We start from the raw sequence: 21,052 nt of genomic DNA, 5'->3' as shown, positions 1-21,052 counted from the left end.
ACAAACAAACAAAAAAAATAGAGCCATTCCAGCTATGTGTCAAAAATAAACAAGTAAAAGGGGTTTCTGATCAAGCACGGACAACTTGCACAATCGTCGGAAGAAATGAAGGAACAAATCCCAGCCCTCTGAATCGGCCACCTCCTGGGATCAGGAATAAATTGTAACCTCAAAATGCAGATACAACAGTCTACCTCCCGTCCCCTAAATGAGATGCCAAGCATGCCCCTCCCCTCAGCCAGGCTGTCTCCATCAAAACTTCAAGGACCACTGGCCTCTCCACTGGCCCACATCCCACTGAGGAGCCCCAGGCTCTGAACCAGCTGCCTATGTACCATCCACTTGGCTACAGCTGCTCCCCAGGCCTGCCCTTCCTTTGGAGACACCTCTGTCTGCCAAGGGTGCTGTCACCCACCTAACTTTCCAAGCCAGAATCCAGTGGTACCTTGCTGCTCGCTCCACTCCCTGAAGAGGCTGCCCCCATGCCTGTCGAGTTCTTTCAACTACTTGAACCTTCTGTAATGTCAGACTGCAGCATGTTTTGTCTGGGCTTCGGCAATGGCTATGCTTCCTTCTCTCTCTCTATCAATCAACGAATCATCAATTGATCAATCATCTATCAATCAACTATCCACCTATCAATCTATAATCAACAATCTATCAATCTCTGTTATCTACTTACATAATAAATCATTCATGTAGCTTCATATCTACCTGTTATCATCTGTGTCTCCGTCTATCTTTCTTTTATCCCTTTATCATGTATCTTTCAATCATTTATCTATCACCAGGCCCTGTCACATGTGCCTGTAGTCTCAGCAACTCAGGAGGCTGAGGCAGGAGGACTGCTTGACACCAGCAGGTGGAGTCCAGATTGGGCAACATGGTGAGATGTCATCTCTAAAAAATATTTAAAATAATCTGTCATCTCTCTGCCCATCTATCATCTATCCATGTATCTGTCATGCATTATCTTTTATCTATCCCTCATCACCTATCAATGTGTCATCCATCATCTACCAATTATCTACCAATCGTGTCTATACAGCTATACATCTACATATCTATATATCAATTTATCCATCTATCCAACAGCTATCATCTAGCTACCTGTTTTTGAGGTGATATTCAAAAAATATACAATCAATATACAAATATACAGTCAATCCCAATTCAGTGGCATTTAGTATGCTGTATAGTTCCAGAACATTTTCTTCACAATAAAAAGAAACCCTGAGGCTGGGTGTAGTGGCTCATGCCTGTAATTCCAGCACTGTGGGAGACCAGCCTGGGCAACAGAGTGAGATCCTGTCTACAGAAAAAAATCACAAGATTGACTTCAACTACTTCTTTCCCATTCTTCTCTTTCTTTTCTTCCCTGAAGAACCTCTTTCAGATATGGCGCAAGGTAGAAATTTCCTCTTTAGGCAGGATCTGATGCTTCATGTCATTATAGAGGTTCTCTGGAAGCCTTCTTATGGGTTCTTTTAGTCTTCATCCTCGTACATTGTATCATCTTGCATTAACCCCAGTTTATTGAATCCTGCAGTATTGAATACCATTTTTGAATATCCTCCAGCCACTTTCCTGATGCTGAAATAGCCTCCTTGCCAGCCATTTTGGGCAGAAAGTGAACTGTTGCCTTCTGGGTAAGTCATAGAGGACACACTGGGCTACAATTCTTTTTTTTAAAAGGAATCCCCCCCTCCAATTTTCCTTCCCCCACTCCAGCCCCTGGCATTCACTGGTCTGCTCTCTTTCCCAATGAGTTTGCCTATTTTGGACATTTGTCTGGCTTCTTTGAGGTCCATCTGTGTCATGTTATGGCTGAATGGCACTGCGCTGTGTGGGCAGGCTGTTTGTCCATTTCTCTGCTGACAGGCAGTCGGGCTGCCCCACCTTTGGGAGGCTATGGCCATCCGTGCATAAAGGTCTGGCCGCATGGATATTCTCATTTCTCATGCTTCTGAGGCCAGGTGGGCTGCGGCACCCCATTCTCCTTGGCCACCCTAACATGCAGCCGCAGGCCTGCAGAACTCCACATTGCTTCCTTGTTGCTGAGAACTCCTCAGTGGCCTCTGGGCCAAGTCCTGGCTCTGTAGTATGGCCTACAAGGCCCGAGGGCTGCAGCCCTCCCTTCCACTCTGATTTCCCTCAGGTCCCTGCACAAGCGGCCCCCTGTCCCTAGAAAAGCTTAGACATCCCTTCTCCTGCCTTCGTGCTCCCGCAGGGAGCAACATATCCCACCACTAGTCCATCTCTCCCCGAGACCCACAGCAGACACCACCAGAATTTGAGGCACAAGGCACGGAGGAAGGACTGCATTTGCCAATGGAGGCTTTTACTGGGGGACTGGGGGTGGTGCCCAGCCCGAGGGCTGAGGGTCCCGGAAAGGCACACGGTGGCAGTGGGGTCTCCCTCGGGCAGGCGCTGGCTCTGCAGACAGCTCCCCCAGGCGACCCTTCTTTGGCACTGAGCTGGGAACATGGTGCCTGCACTCCTGGCTGGCAAGCAGAGGCCTGTGCAGCCCGGTGGCAGCTGGCAGTGTAGGCTGGTGGGGTGATGGCCCCAGGGGTTGGGTTTGGCACCAGTGGGAGCCAGGGCCCCATGGGACTCAGAGGCTGGGCCGCCCTCACTGCTAGCAGGGTAGTCACATTGGCCATGGAGATGGCTATGAATAGAGAATCCAATAAATTAGGCAGTAGAAAGTGGTGGCAAGGGGCCGAGGGGCTGGGCTACGTTCTCATTCAGAAGGCAGTGCTGTGCATCCCTCTCCCTCAGGCTCTTTGGGGCTCCTGGGGGGAGAGGATGCAGGTGAGGGGCTGTCTGACCATGGGTTCCACTGGGGGGCTTTTATGGCATCTCGTGGGACAGAAGCCTCGGCTGACCACTCTCGGGGGATGGAGCATGGGGTCTTTGAGAGACTGAGGAGGGAATTGTGGGGACTCGTCTTTGGAGGCTGTGGTCTGAGAGGTCCCTGGTGTTTGGCTGCACTGCTGTGTGGCCAGCACTGGGCCCCGTATGCCCCAGCTCCCTTTGTGGAGCAAAGTCAAGGACTCACTGCCCTGGACAGGGCCCAGTCACTGTGGAGCAGCTCCCCAGGGAGTGGGAGGGACGGGGTTAGGGGGAGGGATGCAGGGTGCCATCCTCCACAGCTACTTTCCCAAGGGCGGGAAGGGTCTTCTAGGAGGAGGGCCAGGCATGCAGGATAGGGTGGGCGTGGGTAGTTGCTGCTATCTCCTTCATGTGATCCGAGCTTGGGATTGGGGCAGGGGCAGGGGCCCAGGTGGGCCTTGTCATGTGGAGGCACCCTGGAGGCCGCCAGGGTCTTACGGACTTTGTGCTGGTGCCTGTGCTGGGGCTACAGCCTCGCCCAGGATCTGGCAGAGCTCCTGGAGGCGCCGCTGCATCTTGGGAATGCCTGCCAGCTGCTGCTCCAGTCGCTGCTTCTCCTCGGTCAGGCTCAGGCGGACAGCCGAGTCCAGCTTCTCGAACTTCCAGCCGCCCTCCCCATCGAACTGTAGCAAGTGTGTGTGGTACTTCCTGGTCAGGACAGGGACAGGGTCAGAGGCATGACACCAGGGCTGCCGATGGAAGCCGTGTGCTGCTGCTGGGCCCAACAGACCACCCAACTCCAGGCAGGGAGAGAGGGCGCCTACCACAGGGAGGGACGGTGGGTGATGGAGAGCAGAGCGATGCCCGTGTCCTTGGCCGCCTGGAAGATCTTGCCTTCCACGTCGATGCTCACAGCGCTGGTACATTCATCCAGGAGGGCGTACTTGGGCCTGGCGATTGGGGCCGAGAAAGGACAGTCTGTGAACCCTCCAGTGCCTGGCACCCCATCCCAGCTAGAGCTCCATAGAGCCAAGGCCTCTCCATGGCTGCTGCTTCCCCTCCTAGGGGACCCCAGGGAGCCTGCCAGCCCGGAGTGCTCACCTGTGGTAGAACATGCGGGCCATGCCGATTCTCTGCTTCTCGCCGCCCGACAGGACATCCTTCCAATCACACACAGCCTCCCAACCTGGGCAGGGAGCAAGGGGCTTGGCTCAATTCCACCAGCACTGAGTGCTCGGGGCCAGCTGGGGAGCTGGGGCAGCTGCAGGAGTGAGCTGACTGGAAAGACAGGGCCCCTGTGCCTCTGCGTCCTTGTCTGTCTGCCAGGCATTCATCAAGGAGGAAGGGGAATGGAATCGTGTGTTCCCCTAGAGCAGATATGGTGGAGTCCCAGCTGCACTTATTTGGAGATAGGGCCTTAACAGAGGTGATCACACTAAGATGAGGTCACCAGAGTGGATCCTAATTCGGTATGACTGTGTCCTCATACAAAGGGGTGTGCGGGCAGAGGACGTGCATGGAGGGAACGAGATGTGAAGATACAGAGGGCAAGGCCAGCCCTGGAAGGAACCCACCCTGCTGGGCCCTGGATCTCGGGCTGCTGGATCCAGGAGATGATCCACTCACGCAGTTTACAGCAGCCCCAGGGCGCCCACTCAGTTTCTTGGCACAGAGCCCCGGAGTGGCCAGCGTGCTCTCCCCAGGCTGGGGGCTCACCACCCGTAGGAGGCTCGCCATCACTGCCCTGTGCCAGCACCTCTTGTCTTCTCCCCCATGCTGCCTTCCCCTGTGGCCCAGGGCTGGAAGTAACGACAGGGTGTGTGGCCACCCAGAATAGAGATTGTGCTTCCCAGGCGGCCTAGGTGAGGTATAACTGTAAGTATTCGATATGGTGGCTTCTGGAACCTTCCTTAAAAGATAGATGGCACATACCTTTTGCCCCTTCCCTTCCACTTCCTCCATCCTATAGCCTGTGACATGACGTGAGGGCTGCAGCAGCCCTCCTGGATCATGAGGTGACTTTGGGAATGGAGGCCACACACAGCAGAGTGACCTAGTAGAAATACCTGGAGCCCTGGGGCCTTCACAGAGCAGGGCCAGCCCCGGCAACCATGGCCTGCCTTTCTTGGGACCTGACAGCTCAGTAGGATCCACTCACAGATGATCTTAGCCACGATTGTGGGGAGGCCAGTTCTGTTCCTCACAGCTGAACTCCATCCTAATGGTTCATGCTGGCCGGCCACAAGCCCTGGGGACTCAGGGCTGCCACAGACGTGGGAGGGACCACACGCTCCCAGGCAGAGGGCAGCAGGAGCAAGAGGCAGGGCCAGGCCAGGGGCGTGGTGCCCATGTCCTTGAACCATGAAGGGAGCCCCAGGAGGCGAGGTCCTTGCTCAAGGCCATCTGTCACCCAGCAGTGGGGGCTGGAGACAGAACCCAGAGGCTCAGAATTCAAAGACAGAACTGGACACTGTCTGCTGTGTCCTGTAGCTGCACCCGCTCTCCTCCTCCGCTCTAGGCATGATGGACACTGTGGACATACAGCGCTCCTTGATAAGCCCAGGTCAAGACAATAGCTCAGCCTGGCCTCCTCTCCCAAGAGGTTGTCTCAGAATCTACCCGACTCTGCTCACCCCAGCCCCCTCCAAACCTCTGCACAAACCTGACAGTGCCCATACCTGTACACGTGTGCCTGCCTCTCCTATGCTGCCCCTGCCCACTGCCTCATGGTCCTTCCAAGAGCATCTGATCCCACTCAGGGAAAGCCCAGGCTCCTGCCTGGTCCAGAGGGTCCTCTGTGAGCCAGCCTCTCCTGTCACCAAGCCTGCGGGCCACACTCCGCCCTGCTGTCCCTGGCCTCTGGACAGGGTGACCACTCAGCATTCCGCAGGTCTCAGCTCAGACCTCCTTTCTCTGGGAGAGGGTGTCCTAGGTTCCCCAATGAGGTGCACGCCCCTGAAGTGCCCCCTTCCCTAGGGCACCCATGCCACCTGGGCCATCTGTGTGGTGCTGGTCCTCCCTGGTAGCACCCTCTGCCCCACCCCTGTGGCACCTGGCACTTTAGACTCCTGGATGTGGAGATAATCTTCACCCCCTGGAGGCCAACGGAGAGGCCAGGGAGGGACAAAGGGTGGCTGCTGGCCCCGGGCCTCCTACCTCCCTCCCGCTGCAAGATGTGGTGCAGGTGCACAATGTCCAGGATGGCCTCCAGGTCCTGCTCTGAGTAGCCCTTCCTTCGCATGTCCTCCACTGAGTCTGGGTAGATCACCTGGTCACGCAGGGAGCCCACAGACATGTAGGGCCTGTGGAAAAGCTGGGTGTCATGGAGGGAAGGGCCAGCCCTGCTTCCCCCAAAATGCTCTGTGCCTCCCAGGTGGGGTCCACATTGCTACCCGTACACACACTCCACACAGAACCCAGACAGGGCAGTGGGTTGGGTGGGTGTGGAGGGAGCATGCACCATAGCCCCCCTCTGGCTCTGAGGACAGCCGCTGTCCTCTCCTGAGATGCTGACTCTCCACCACTTCCTGGGCCTCTGCAGGAAGCCACGTCTGAGCGCACAGGCAGGAAGAGGTGGGGAAGAGAAGGCATGGGCTCCTCACCTCTGCGGGATGTAGAACATGCGCTGGGGTGGGGGCTTGTAGAGCACGCCACCGTACGTGGGCCATAGCCCGCCCAGGATCCGGAACAGGGAGCTCTTGCCGCAGCCGTTGGGGCCGGTGATGAGGAGATGCATGCCTTCCTCCACCTGAGGGGCAACAGCCGCTGACGCCAGAGAGCATGGCCCCTTCCCACACCCTGTGGCCTCCTGCCCAGTCTTGAGAGGCTCCCAACGCCCGAGGCCAGCAGGCGGGCCATTCTTGATCTCTTGATAAGGGACAGCAGGGCCTGGGGGATGGGATCCAGCGTCCCCAGCCCTAGATAGATGGAGAGTCAGCTAAATGCCTGACCCAGGACACAGGAAAGGCCAAGACCCGGCCCTGTCCTCAGGCCCTGACATGCCTAGAGAACATGGGGCCAGCCCAAGAGGAAGGGCTATTTCGCCACAGCTGGCCGAGGAGGTTCTAACAGTTAGTGGAGCTCTCAACCCCATCCGACTCCCACTTTACTGGGAATCCAAGAGCCGGGTCGACTCTCAGCCCTTTTTAAGAAACTGCCCTGAAAGTCACTTTGTTTTCAAGAGATGAGATCTTACTCTGTCACCCCAGCTGGAGCGCACTGGTGCGATCACAGCTCACTGCAGCCTCCAGCTCCTGGGCTCAAGTGATCTTCCCACCTCAGCCTCCTGAGTAGCTGAGCCTATAGATGTGCGACACCATGCCTGTCTATTTTGAAAACGCTTTTTTGTAGAGACAGGGTCTTGCTATGTTGCCCAGGCTGGTCTCAAACTCTTGGCCTCAAGCAATTCTCTGGCTTGGCCTCCTGAGTCACTGGGTACAAAAGGTATGTTCTTTCTTTATGAGACAGGGCCTTTCTCTGTTGCTTAAGCTGGAGTGCAGTGGTGGGATCATGGCTTACTGTAGCCTCAACCTCCTTGGCTCAAGTGATCCTTTCACTTCAGCCTTTCAAGTAGCTGGAACTACCGACATGGCCACCACAATTGGCTAATTTTTGTATTTTTAAAAATTTTTGTAGAGACGGGGTTTGCCCTGTGGCCCAGGCTGGTCTTAAACTCCTGGGCTTAAGCAATCTGCCTGCCTCGGCCTCCCAGAAGGCTGGGATGACAGGCATGAGCCACCACACCTGGCCAAAAGGCACTTTCTTTATGGTCTAGACTGATACACAAACCCCACTGCCTCCCCATCGCTGCCACCCCTTGGCTCAGCATCACAGACCTCTGGCTCAATTCACTGATTCCATGGTCCTCACAGGAGCAGGGAAAATGCCAGCCAGGCTGGAGGTGGGCTGTGTGCAGGGAGGAGGCCATGGGGCCTGGAGTCAGTGAAGTTCACGGGGCTCCTATGGAAGACCTGAGGCTGTGGTCTTTTACCTCAGGCAGTGTCACGGGTGGAACTGTGTTCCCTGAAACTCCTGTGCAGGAACCCTAATCCCTACTGCCTCGGAGTGTGAGCTTATTTGGAAACAGGGTCATTGGGGATGTGATGAGTTAGATTTGGATGAGGTCATTCCGCAGGGTGGGCCCTAATGCAGTGTGACCCATGCCCTGACAGAAAGGGAGGACGGAGACATGGACACACTAAGAGGGAGAACGCCGTGTGGAGACAGAAGCTGAGACCAACCTGACCTGCCGTGGCAGAAGCCAAGGAAGTCCACAGAGGGGCAGCAGAGCAGGAGCTGGGACAGAGGCCTCGGCAGAAGCCCGCCCCGCCTGCGCCTTCCTCTTGGACTGCGGGCTCCCCAGCCAGGAGAGAGGCCGTCTCTGCTGGGGAAGCCACTTGAAATTTGTGGCACTTTGTGACAGCAGCCATAGCATGCTAACACAGCCACCTGACTGTCCCCTCCTGAGGGGCTGGGCCTTGGCCTGGCCACATCTTGCACACCCGGCTCCCTGAGCTTGCCTGCTGTGCTGCCTGGGGCCAGCCTGGAAAGCACTCCCTTGGACCCACTGGTGATCAGCTCCCCCGCTACCCCAGGAGTGGCAACTGCCTGCAGCGAGGGGTAACCACCTGTGCCAGCCCCTGGAGCCCTGGTACGCCTCTCCTCTCACCTCCTTTCTGCTTCCACCTCTGTGAGCTGCCCTCAGGCCCACAGCCCCTGGCTCCCCTACCCTCAGCTGCCTGTGCAAGGCTTCATCCCGCCCACACCATCCCCAGGGACATTGACCACTGTTCTTGCGACCCCTGCTGTCCCCTGGAGACCTCTGTAACACTTTAGTGCTCTCCACGGTGGGGACTCCCTGAGCACAGAGCCCCTGATTTACCTCAGGCTTTGCTGTCCAGCTCAGAGGTCAGGGCACATTGGTTAAATGAATGAATGAGTGACTCCTTGTCACTCCCCCACCTGTCCCTCCACCCTGGTCTCCCCCTCACTCCCTAGCCCCATCCAAACCCCCAGCTGGGGACACAGGTGATCTGTGGATTCTTTGCTGTGGTCTTCCCAGGGTAGTCGAGGAGTGGTTTGAATCAGCACCCCCACCCCCAGTCTTGGCTTTCTTGGGAGTGTGGGGAGTTGGCATCAGATGATAGGGCCAGGAATGCTGGGGTGAACCTTGGCCAATCCTAGTATCTCCAGTCTTTTTATCAGCCTTGCCTCTGTTGCCCCTGGTGTCTCACCTTGACCTTGGCCCACCTGCCACGTAGATCTAGGGACAACGGTTGTTGCCAGCACAGACAGGCGGGAAGCCAAGGGCTGAGGCTTGCAGATATGTGTGGCCAGGCACCCTGGCCCCATGCACTCGGCCCAGCCTGACTGTCACTCTCCCCGCTGGACCTACCCTGATGTTGAGGCTGGCCACCACCACCTCTCCGGCGGGCGTGATGATGGGGATGTTCTCGCAGATGATCCCCTGCTCCACGTCCACCACCTGGCCTGCAGAGAGAGCACAGTGCGAGGAGAGGGAGTGGTGGCGCCCCTCTGCATTCCGGGGGATCTGCATGCCCCAGGCTGTATGCCCTCATTCCCACCCTGAGGCAGCATGCCAGCCGGTCCCCCACCAGCAGCCTGTGGTCCAGGGCCCCTTGGGAACACAGCCAGGTCTTCCAACGAGCCGAACTCCTCCTCTAATGTCTAGTAGGGTGCCCTGGGCTGCTACCCTCTGGTCCTCTGCCACCCTCTGGTCCTCTGGAACTCTCCCCTCTGGGGGCCCTCCTCTGCAGCACCTGCCTCCCACGACAGCCAGCAGCTGGCACACTGTCTGGAGCTTTCTCTTGCTGCCCTGTATGGGGGAGGGACCCCATCCCCCTTGTTTTCAACCAACAGGCTGGGGACCTCAAAGGGCAAGGCAGCAGGGTGGCTGGCAGCACCTCTCCCCAGAAAACCCTCCAGGGGCCTGGCTCAACCAGGCCTAAGTCCTCAAACCCCTTGCTGGGCAGCCCTCCTGTCTCGGGTGGACTGGGATGGGCCAGGAGCACATGGGGGTCCTGAGTGAGGGAGCAGGGATGGGAGGAGCTGGGGTAGCCGTAGCAGCAGGGGCGGGGTCACTCACAGGGAGGGGACAGCCTTACCTTGGATCTTCAGGGGACCCTCCACACGGACACCAGCCCGGCCTATGGTCCCAGACCCCGGCTGAGTGTCCTCCAGCTCCCCGGGCCTCTTGAAGTGACAGCGCTGGACATCTGCAAACACCTGGAACATCTCGTGCACCCTGGCTGTGTAGCCAGCCAGCTCCGTCACCTGAGGGAGGTGACTCTGGCTCAGCTTCTGCCACGTGCAGGGAGAGGAGCATGGCAAGGATGGCAAGGGTGGGGCTGGCCGGGAGTACCTCTTTGTAGGACGACATGATCCTCTCGGTGGCATCTGCGGCCGCTGTCAGGAGGTTGCGGGCGATAGTGAAGGCTTCTGTGCGCTCGCTGACCAGCTCCTCCTCCTTCTTCTCCAAGGCCGACTTCCTCACAGCCTCTGCATCTGCAAAGCCCAAGAGGGACGGGTGGTGGGTGGGGAGGGGCAGAGATGGGAGAAAATGAAAAACGAACCGCTGGAGAGAAAGATGAGGCTCTTCTGCAAGTGATGCTGGGACGACCAGGTCTCTCTCTCCATTTCCATGCGCGGGAGAGGGACCTCTCCATACCACACGGACAAACCGACCTAGAGCGCAGCACAGGCTGAAACTCTCAGAAGAAAACAAGGGTAAAGCTTCATTACTTTGGATATGGCAATAGTTCCTTCACTAGGACACCAAAAGCATGACCAACAAGAGAAAAACAGATCAACTGAACCTCATCCAACTAAACACTTTTGTGCACCAAAGGACAACATTGAGACAGTGAAAAAGACGAACTACAGACTGGGAGAAAACACTGCAATGGGGAACCACATACCTGATGAGGGCGCAGGATCCAGAATATATAAAGAACGTTTACAACTCAACAACAGAGATAACCCCATCACACGTGGTGAAGGATGTGAACAGACATTTCTCCAAGTAAGTCATACAAATGGCCATTCGGCACAGCAAAAGAGGCTCAGCATCATTAGTCTTCAGAAAAATGCAAATCAAAACTACCAAGAGATACCTCCTCATACCCATGAGGTGGTTAGAATGCAAAGGAGATACCAGTGCTAGCCAGGATGAAAGGTGGAGCCTCCAGCACTGCTGGCAGGAAGGTTAAACGGTACAGCCACTATGGAGAACAGTCTTGCAGCTCCTCAGAAAGTGAACCCTGCAGTTACCATGTGACCCAGCAGTTCCACTCCTAGCTATACACCCAGGAGAAACGAAAACAGATGTGCACAGAGACTTGGCCACGGATGCTCACAACAGCCAAAACATGAAGAAACCCAAATGTCCATCAAGGGATGAACAGATAAAGAAATTGTGGTCTGTGCACACAATGGAATATTATTCAGCCATGAAAAGGAACGAAGGGCTGATTCATCTTATGCCATGGACGAATCTTGAAACCATGATGCTCAGTGAAGAAAGCTAGTCACAAAAGTACACAGAATGTATGATTCCATTTCTAGGAAATGTCCAGACAGGCAAATCCACAGAGACAGGAGGCAGATGAGTGAGTGCCAGGGGCTGGAGAGAGGAGTGAGGAGTGACTGTTCATGGGTCTGGGGTTTCTTTGGGAAATAAAATAAAACAAAAACTTTCTCAAGTTAGTGGTGATGGCTGCACAACTCTGCAAATGAATTTAATTGTACATTTGAAAAGGATGAATTGTATGGTATGTTAATTACATTTCAATAACATTGATCTTTAAAATGCACCAGTAGGCATCTGGCTTTCTTTCTTGGCACCACCAGCTCCTTCCACCTGCCCTCTGTCCTGCACCACTGATGTCACCCCTGGTGGGTCACATCTGAACTTCGTCATATACCGCCCAGGGCTGTTTGGCTTTGAAATACCAACATTCCACTTTCTTTTTTTAGATGAAGTCTTGCTCTGTCACCCAGGCTGGAGTGCAATGGCATGACCTCAGCTGACTGCAACCTCTGACTCCCAGGTTCAAGTGAGCCTCGTGCCTCGGCCTCTCCAGTAGCTGGGATTACAGGAGCCTGCCACCAAGCCTGGCCAATTTTTTTTTTTTTGTATTTTTAGTAGAGGCCGGGTTGCACCGTGTTGGTCAGGCTGGTCTCAAACTCCTGACCTCAGTTGATCCGCTCACCTTGGCCTCCCAAGGTTCTGGATTCCAGGTGTGTGCCACCGCGCCCAGCCTCATGCCCCACTTTCTCACCTCCCCTCTACACCATGGTTTTTGACCTCTGGGCCAACAGCCATATTGTTTGGCCTCTGCTTCTCCCAGGACCTGTTCCTGTCACAGTGTAGACCCCATGGCAGCACCCTTGACCCTCATCAATGGCCTTGACTCTCGGTCTCTTGATCCTTAGAGTCCCCACAGGAACAGAGGTGGTAGGAAGGAAGGTTCTGTGGAGGATCCGAGGACTCTATCCAGCAGTGTGTGTGACCCTGAGGGGGAACCCTCGGGGATCATTGGCTGGGGGCTGGGGAGGACATGGAATGCAGAGTCTGCTCAGGGCCATGCAGGGTGGAAACTAGGAAAATAGACTGGGCTGGCAGGGTGCAGGTGTTCATCCTAAAGGTCAAGGCCTTGCACCTTCCTTCCCACCGTGCCCTCAAGGACACAGCCCTCCTCCCCAGGTGTTCTGAGAGCTGCACAGTCACTGTGACAAAGGGAAGGGTCTACAGGTCTTTGTGGCCAGGACATCCTGGCGCAGAACCAGCTGTCCTCTGAGGGTTCTCTTAGAGTCTTGGGCAACTAAGGCCAGGGCCCCGGAGCTGGACACAGCAAGGTCTCTGGGCTGGAGTGGGAGGCATAGGTCCTGCCCCTTTCCTGAACCCGACTGCCTTGCAAGCCAGCAGAGCAAAGCTTATCTAAATCTTCCCCAACGGGTAAGAGCCTGCCTCCCCACCCAACCCCCAGCATGCTCTGTGTCCTTGAAGCACCTGGAACCCTCAGTAGCCACTGTGCAGGGGACACAGCACAGACAAAACAGACAAAAATCCCTGCCCTCATGGAGCTTGCAGTATATGGCAGAGAGGGAACAGTGAGGCAGGGTAGGAGACAGGAAAGGCCTTGCTTAGAGGGACTGAACCATGGGCAGCAGGAGAAAGAGTGCAGAAATAAGAAGGCTACAGGACCAGGCATGGTGGCTCACGCCTGTAATTCCAGCACTGTGGGAAGCCAAGGTGGATGGATCACCTGAGATCAGGAATTCAAGACCAGCCTGGCCAACATGGTGAAACCCCATCTCTACTAAAAATACAAAAATTAGCCAGGCGTGGTGGTGTATGCCTGTAGTCCCAGCTACTTGGGGGGCTGAGGCAGGAGAATTGCTTGAACCCAGGAGCTGGAGGTTGCAGTAAGCCGAGATTGCACCACTGTACTCCAGCCTGGGTGACAGAGTGAGACTCCGTCTCAAACAAAACAAAAAAAACCCAAAAAACAGGACAGAGCTGATCAAGCTGGGGAAAGGGAGCACTTTGCAGCCTTCAAAAGCTGCTGGCTCTGAGGACCACCAGAGCAGGGCCAGGAGCTCGTGCTCCTTTGAATCGTCAACAAAGCCTGGCACAGCAGAGGCTCAGAAAAGCCCTAGGCCTTCAGCACAGGGAACAGCCCAATGCAACCAGCGGTAGCCATGGAGAGAAGCGGCTACAGGTGCTGTCTCACGGGCTGTCTAGGTGCCTGGGGCTAGGTATGCCGACTGGGCTGGGCACCCACGCTGGCATCAAGGCTGCCCTTGATGTGCAGTCCCCGAATTAGATCCTTCCTCTTGGTGAGTCACCCAGAGGACAACACAGACAGCTGAGGGCATGGAAGCCCCGAGGTGGAAACAGGAACAGGGAGAGAATCACACTTTTGTTTATAAATCGAAAACCCTCTTCTCACCAAACTGAGTAAACTATAACACTATTTCAAGCAGAGCCAAGCTTGACAGAAAGCAAGGGAAACTCCTGGGACCAAAGGGAAGCGGGCAGCCAGGTGGTCCTTTGAAAGCCCCAGAGGCGGGCAGAGCGAAGACCAGCACGCTTTCTTTGCTTATCGAGGGCTCTATGTGCACTGAGAATTTCTAATGATGCGCCTGGAGCTCAAATGAATTCAAATGAAACTATCTCTCAATGCAGGAACCATCCCCCTCTCGCACTAGCTAAGGTAACACGAAAATGGCCTCCAATGGCTTAATTACCCTGGAGTGCTTGGCCAAAACAGAGGAAATATGTACTTACACCCTCCATCGAGGCCACACCAATCCCCATACAAGTCCTGCTGCAAAACCCACAAGGAACTGATCTACCATGAGTGAAGACCAGCAGACAGAAGACAGGTGAGTGAGGCTCCCAAGAACTGAAGCAAACCAAACCATCAGGTAGAGACGGTGGAGTAAGTCTGACTAACACGATCTGCAGCATAAAAGGGGCCGTCAAAGAGATGAGCAAATAAGACACAGAAACAGCCTGACACATTGACTCAAAAAAGGAAATCTCCATTTACAAATTTCAATTTGAAATAGAATCAAGTAGAACTTACAGAACCAGTCACTGAAATGTGAGCAAAATTCCAATTAGACATGGCCAAAGAGAAGACTGGTGAACTGGAAGAAGGCCTGAGGGAGTCTCCAGAATTCAGCACAGACAGTGAGATGGGGAACAGTAAACAGAAACCAAAAGACACAGCGAAGAGAGGGAAAGCCAGCGTGGCTGGCAGGAGCTCTAGAAGAGGGTAACACAATGAGAGTCAGGCAACGTTTGAAAAGATAACAGCTGAGAATCTTCCAGAATGACTGAAAAACGTGAATCTTCAAAGGACATATAGCAAGTCTCAAGCAGAATAAACAGAAACTGAGACCTAAACATGTCATAGTGAAACTGCAGAAAGCTAAAGAGAAAGGAAATCATCACAGCACCCAGAGGAAAAACACAGGTACTTGGGGAGGCTGATTTGTCAGCAGCTACAGAAGAAGCAGGGGGACAATGAAACACTGTGAAAGGGCTGAGAGAAAAGAACTGTCCACCTAGACTCCATTGTGCGAGTCAACTTTAGCTTGGGAATAAGGGTGGAACAGAAACATTTTCAACAAAAATAATCAAGAATGACAACAGGCTGGGTGTGGTGGCTCACACCTGTAATGCCAGCACTTTGAGAGGCTGGTGCTGGAGGACCGCTTGAGCCCAGGAGTTCTACAATAGCCTGGGCAACACAGCAAGAACCTGCCCCTACAAGAACCAAAACAAAATGAAACAACACAAAGAATTACAATAAATAATCGAGAATTTCTCAGGACAAAACCCTTACTGAAAGAACCTTTTTAAAAAACCAACCACGATTAGAAGTACTGATGTCTGTTTGTTCTAGTATACTTGTGAGTTAAAAAAAAAAACAACTCAAAAGATGTCTATTTGGAGGAAGATAACAGAGCATAGAGGCTGAGATGTAAAAACAAAATGGTTAGCACAGAAATCAACAAACCCGTTAGCGAGTTTCAACGTGCAGGGATAAGGCGATAGCAGAGGAAAACCAAGGTGCAAACCCAGGAGGAGGTGGAGCTATGGACCAACCTAAGGAGTGCGCCTGTTGATCTTGTGGGTAAAAGTAGAGCGCAGAAGCTGCAATCCAGTAGAGGAACAAAACAGGAACATAATCCCAGCACTTTGAGAAGCTGAGGTGGGAGGATCATCTGACTAGGAATTCGAGACCAGTCTGGGCAACATGGCGAAACCCTATCTCTACAAAAAATATGAAAATTAGCCAGGTGTGGTGGCTGGCGCCTGTAGTCCCAGCTACTGGGGAGGCTAAACTGGGAGCCAGGGTTGCACCACTGCACTCCAGCCTGGGTGACAGGCCCATTTCAAAAACCAAAAAACAAAATAAAACAACAAAAAAACCAGGAATGCAGAAAACCTAAATGTTGAATCTTATCACTAAAATAACAAGTAGAACAGGCTCCCTACTCCTCTAAAACGCCTTAGGGTGAGGTTCCCCTCTGCAACTTGCCAGAGCTGTTTTAGGGCTGAGGAAACCAAGGCTGGAGTGATCAAGGTACTGCCCACATCCTCCCACCCCTAAGGTGCAGCTGGGTTGAGGACAGGGACAGGTGGGTGAGGGTACCTGTGCGTGGAGAAGTGACGTGTGGTGTCCCTGACTCGAAGTCCTGGGCTTGGCTGAGTGGTACCAAGGGGCGTGAGGTGCACGCAGGGCAAAAGGCAAGCTCAACCTCTGGGAGCATCAAGGGTGGCAGCAGGGCCTCAGTGGCCCCGGCAGCAGAGGTGGGAGGCGGGCTGGCTGAGGTGGGCCCTCGTGAGCCCAGTATGTAGCAGTGTAGGGGATGGGCCCCTGCCCTGGATCCTCTTAGAGCCCTGGCTCTCACCTGACTCTGAGTAGCCAGTGGCAGTGATGATGGGGACAGCCACCATGAGCAGACCTGAGGCGCTCCACACATACTTCATGAGAAACTGCTCCAGCATGACATACCACAGGCGCTCCAGAAGGATGAGGTTTATCTGTGAGGCCAGGTCCTGGTAGGAGTGCTGCAGCAGCGCCAGCTCCACCTGTGGGGGGTGACAGACACAGAGAGGCTTCGTGGCTGTGCACAGGGGCAGCTCCCATGGGGGTGATGGTCAGAGTCTTCCAGAGCCACTCATACACACTATGCCATGGATGGCCATGAGAAGGCCAAGAGTGGGGGGTTATGATTGGGTGGGGCCAGGTCTGAAACTCAAGGTGTGAGGGGATGTAAAGGCCTGCCTGATGTCCCAGTGCGGCTTCCATCCCCTCTCCACTCCCTGCCTAGTCGGGATGCTCACCACTACCCTGTCAGCCCTGGAAACCAGCCCAGGGCACTCACCTTGTTTCTGTCTTCTCCCTGCCAGCCCCCACTCCTGGTCCAGAGAGGTCATCCATCAGCTCTAATTTCCCCCTAAACTAGCAAAGAGCAGCACAGGACAGCAAGGGGCAGTGCTCTTGGGCTGGGTACAGTAGCTCACACCTGCAATCCCAGCACTTTGAGAGGCTGAGGTGGGAGGATTCCCTGAGCCCAGGAGTTGGAGACCAGCCTGTCCAACATAGCGAGATGCTGTCTCTACCAAAAATAATTTTAAAAAATTAAGCAGGCGTGGTGGTGCACACCTGTAGTCCCAGCTACCTGGGAGGCCGAGGTGTGAGGATCACAGTAGCCCTGGAGCTTGAAGCTGTGGTGATGGTGCCACTGCACTCCAGCCTGGGCAGCAGAATGAGATGCTGTCTCTTGGTTCTGAAAAACTCGGTTCAACAGTCTGGGCCTATTTAGCCCCCATCCCCTGCTCCCCGTCAAGCAGGGGTGGCTTTGATCCCAAGTCCCACTGCTGCCCTGGGCATTGCTCATTAACCTCCACTTGGGCTGAGTCACTCCCATAATGCCCACCCGCCTGGCCCAGCCCCCTCTTTCCCTTCCCACAGTTCCTTTTGGTGAGAAATTTGCATGGCATTTTCCCACAGAAACCAGGAGGATGCACTCCTGAGCTGGGCCCTATAGGACTCGCCCTGGGGGATGTCCTGATGACTGTCGAGTGGGGACCTTGCGCCCTCAGCAGTAGGTAGGCCTCCCCTGCTCTTCTGTCTCCCTTCCTGCACTGGCCACCACCATGTCAGGACACCAGCAGGAGGGGAAAGGGACATCTGCAGGGAAGAGGTGGCAGCAGCAGTCAGACAGGTGGGGAAGGTAGGAGGTGTTGGGCAAGGTAGCCAAGGGGTTGTGAGTTTCTGGGCTCAATTCAGGGGCATGCGCCCCAGCCTTGCCTCCCCACAGCTGTCCACAGCCGAAGACAGCTGCCCAGCATGGCACTGTTTGCCAAGTGCTCTCCTGTCTCTCTGCAGCTGATTCTCACCATGTCCCACTGCATGTTATTAACGTGCTCATTGTACACAGAACACTGAAGCCCAGGGAGGCAAAGGGACCTGCCCAAGCCCATACAGCTTGATGGTAGCAACCAGTGTGCGAATTTGGACCATACTGGCAGAGACGCTAGGAGAACCAGATTTTGTAAATGATGCTTTGACTTATCAAGAGAGGTTTACTTTGTTCTCAAGCAACAAGAGATTGTGTGCGTGCGTTTGCATGCGTGTTTCAATAAGCCTCCTCGTGGCAATCCCAGGAAGGACGGAATACTCTACTCTCTGCCCTCCAGCCAGTCAGCTGCTTCCACCCTGAGCTAAGCCCAGGCCAGTGTCCACGGATACATCAGCCAGCAGGACTGGCACGGGCCATATAACTGCCCCAGCAAGGGCCATCCAGCCATCGGGGGGTCCTATCACCCCACACAGCTTTCCAGCTGAGGCCTATGCAGACAGGCCGCAGACCCACATGGGGCCCTCCTGCCCCAGCCAACAAACTCTTGGCCAACACACTACTTCCTCATGCTAGCCCAGACGAAGGCCTTCAAACAACCAGTGATCTCTCTACTTCCTGAAGCTAGCTCAGATGAAGGCTTTAAAAAACCAGTGATCTCTCTTCTGCCCCTGCCACCCAGGTCAGCCTGTACAGCTCAGCTCCTCACAAGCCCGATCTCCCATTCCTGAAGTGAGCACCCTGGCAATCCAGACTCGTGCTGGGAGCTGGCAGGGGTGCCAGCCAAGGCTGACAATGTAGCTGCAGGGAATGTGCCAAGTGCCTCGCCCAAGGCTGCGGCTGCCTGCCAAGGCCCTGCAGCCCAGCATGCGGGAGAAGAGCAGAGGGAAGCCGGGGTGGTGGCTGAAGTCCAGGTGCCTTTTCTCTGAATCTGCAGTCTGGCCCACACCCGGGATGCCCCTCTCCGTGGAGTTTGGGGACAAGCCTGCTTCTCTGCTGGTGCACAGTCAGTGAGTCCAGGTCCCAGGGCAAGAGGTCACCTGACTCAGGGAGCACACACAGGCCTTCAGGGGATAAATGCCATTGTGCCCTTCCTCCCAAGAAGCACTAGGGAACTGAAACTGAGTCGCAGAGAGACGGGCTCAAGGCAGCTGCAACCCTAGGCATGGGGAAGGGGAGGGGCCGATCCGAGATGAAGGGAGCGCTGACCTGGAATAACCTTTCCCAGCGCCTGCCTAGCCTGCCCGCCCCGGCCTGCCAGGAGCAGGAAGTGTGTCCCGCCGTAGTGGCAGCCTGGGGCCGGCATCTCTGGTCTGGTGGCCCAGGAAGGCAGCTGAGCCAGTTGGTAGCTGGGCAGGCCCGTGGGCTCAGGAGGGGGTGGCCTTGACCCCAAGTCCTACTGCTGCACTGGGCACTGCTCATTAACCTCCGCTTGGGCTGAGTCATGCCCATAATGCTCGCCTGCCTGGCTGGCCAGCTCTGCTGGACGCCGGCCTTCAAAGGGCCCAGGGGCCCAGGAGGGGCTGAGTAGCAGGCTGCGTCCGGCGGTCGCCACTCATGAATGGCAGGCATCTCCTCCTAGCTGCCTCCAGGAGTGGGGCGGGCAGGAGCTCTCAATGCTCAAACCGCTAGGATCGAAGCTCTAAGGCCAGGACAACCTCCTTGAGGAGGAGAGGAAGCAGAAGTGGCCTGGAGCATGCAGGCAACCAGCACAGGACAGTCCCCACCCAGCCTTCCTGCCTCTCCACTACCGCGCCTGAGTCCACAGTGGCCCAAGGCCCTGCCCACCCCAGCCCTGCTCTCTCATGGCCTGCCCACACCTTTGGCATCAGCCCTGGCCTGTCCCGGGCTGTCCCCACCGCTCACGACTGCCTGCCCCGGGCCTCCCTGCCAAACGTTTCCCTCCATGCCCAGCACCCCAACCTGCCCCACCTCATGGCCCCCGTAGAAGGCGATCTCCTCCGAGTTGGCCACCACACGGGAGTGCATGTAGCGCAGCTCCCCCTTCCGCCGTGCCTCCTCTGCCACCAGCTCCCCGAACTTGGGCGAGAAGGCCCGCAGCACGTTGGCGGTTAGGAACACCACGAGGCCGGCAATGGCCGAGGGCCAGGCTGTGCCGGCCCCACGGGAGCGGGCAGCCCGAAGCAGGGTGTAGGAAGTCACGGCCACATCCAGGAGTGGCTTGGTCAGGTTGGAGTAGAGGTGGGCCACAGAGGCCGCGAAGGCCACCACGTCCTCTGTCAGAGACTGGTCAGGGTTGCGAAGCCGCCCATCCATGTTGCTGACTCGGTAGTAGGTCTGCTGGGAGAAGTAGAGGCTGTAGGCGTGGGCCACCAGACGGCTGCGGAAAGACAGGGCCAGTTGGCCCTCCAGGTAGCGGATGGCACTGTTGACGAAGGTGGCAGGGAGGGCGATGAGGAGCCACTGTAGCAGCTGCCAGCCGAAGGCCCGAGGGTCCTTGCGCACGATGCAGCGGGCCAGCCTTCCGTCCAGGCGGGCCACATACACAGACAGGAAAGTGCGGCTCACCAGGGCGGCCGAGTGCAGGGCCAGCAGCCCTGTCTCCCGGCACAGGACCCGCGGGAACAGCAGCCGCAGGAGCCACAGGAGCCGCTGCAGGAATACCCGGTTCATGCCGGTCTTGGCCGCCGCGGCCCCGGAGGCCTCCTGTGTGGGGTCCCTGGCGGGAGCTTGAGGACCCCTGGCCACGGCCAGGCACTGGCGCACCAAGGGGTAGGCTTTGTGGGCTCCATAGGCCGCGAGGGCCAGGAGCACCGCCGTGCGCTTCAGCGTGCTCCCCCGCCAGGGCCGGGGCATGGAGAGCACCGGCATGTCACCTGGGCTGGCTGGAGCTGGGGCTGGGGCTGGTGCCTGGGGCAGCAGTTGAGGCAGGTGGCTGGAAGGGTTGTTGCTCGGACCCTGGGCCTGTTGTCTAGGCAACTGGAAACCTTGCGGTGGCCCCTGAGACTGTCGCTTTAGGCCCCCGGGGTGGTGCTGGGGCCCCTGGTGCAGTGGGCTCAGGGCCCTCCAGGGTCGAGGCCTCTTCGGGCAGCCCAAGTTGAGGAACTTGGTTCTCCTGTCTTGTCAGTGCCCTGGCCCCTGAGGTCAGAACCTTGAGAGGTCTCGGGGAGAGAGGGCGTCTCTTCCTCTCCACCTTCTCCTCCTCCTCCCCTGGTGGCGCCCCTCCCCGGGGCACCAGGCGCGTCCGTCCGTTCCGCAGCCTGGTTGAAGCGACTGTGACTCCTCCACTGGCCCAGAATCCCCGCCCACTCACCCCTCCCCAGGGGCGAGTCGGGGGAAGGGGAGGAGGCGG

At 56.2% G+C, this 21,052-nt stretch overlaps 1 protein-coding gene and 1 pseudogene across 1 annotated transcript; both read right to left on the bottom strand.

Moving 5' to 3' along the window:
• Window positions 1-1,161: 1,161 nt before the first annotated feature.
• LOC144581151 (cytochrome b-c1 complex subunit 7 pseudogene) lies at window positions 1,162-1,763 on the bottom strand (annotated as a pseudogene).
• A 557-nt stretch (window positions 1,764-2,320) lies between these two features.
• On the bottom strand, window positions 2,321-20,989 carry ABCD1 (ATP binding cassette subfamily D member 1). The gene is made up of 10 exons (XM_035288032.3): window positions 19,672-20,989; window positions 16,285-16,465; window positions 10,217-10,359; window positions 9,960-10,128; window positions 9,230-9,324; window positions 6,438-6,583; window positions 5,992-6,137; window positions 3,937-4,021; window positions 3,660-3,785; window positions 2,321-3,543 (listed from the first exon to the last, which is right to left on the bottom strand). The coding sequence occupies exons 1-10, from the start codon at window positions 20,569-20,571 to the stop codon at window positions 3,330-3,332; spliced, it is 2,205 nt and encodes a 734-aa protein (XP_035143923.1). The 5' UTR covers window positions 20,572-20,989; the 3' UTR covers window positions 2,321-3,329.
• Window positions 20,990-21,052: the final 63 nt, after the last annotated feature.

This window comes from Callithrix jacchus, chromosome X (assembly GCF_049354715.1).
Source record: "Callithrix jacchus isolate 240 chromosome X, calJac240_pri, whole genome shotgun sequence".
NCBI classification, from domain to species: Eukaryota; Metazoa; Chordata; class Mammalia; order Primates; family Cebidae; genus Callithrix; species Callithrix jacchus.
Note: the sequence above shows the minus strand (reverse complement) of the source record. Positions and strands in the feature narration are given on the sequence as shown.

Bases quoted from the DNA above. Each gene is read 5' to 3' on its own strand.
- ABCD1 (XM_035288032.3), bottom strand. From the start codon at position 20,571: ATGCCGGTGCTCTCCATGCCCCGGCCCTGGCGGGGGAGCACGCTGAAG. The intron at 4,022-5,991 runs GTAGGAGGCCCG...CTCCCTGCCCAG, and splicing joins CATCTTGCAGCGGGAGGGAG to GTTGGGAGGCTGTGTGTGAT. The intron at 3,786-3,936 runs GTGAGCACTCCG...CCCAATCGCCAG, and splicing joins GCCCGCATGTTCTACCACAG to GCCCAAGTACGCCCTCCTGG.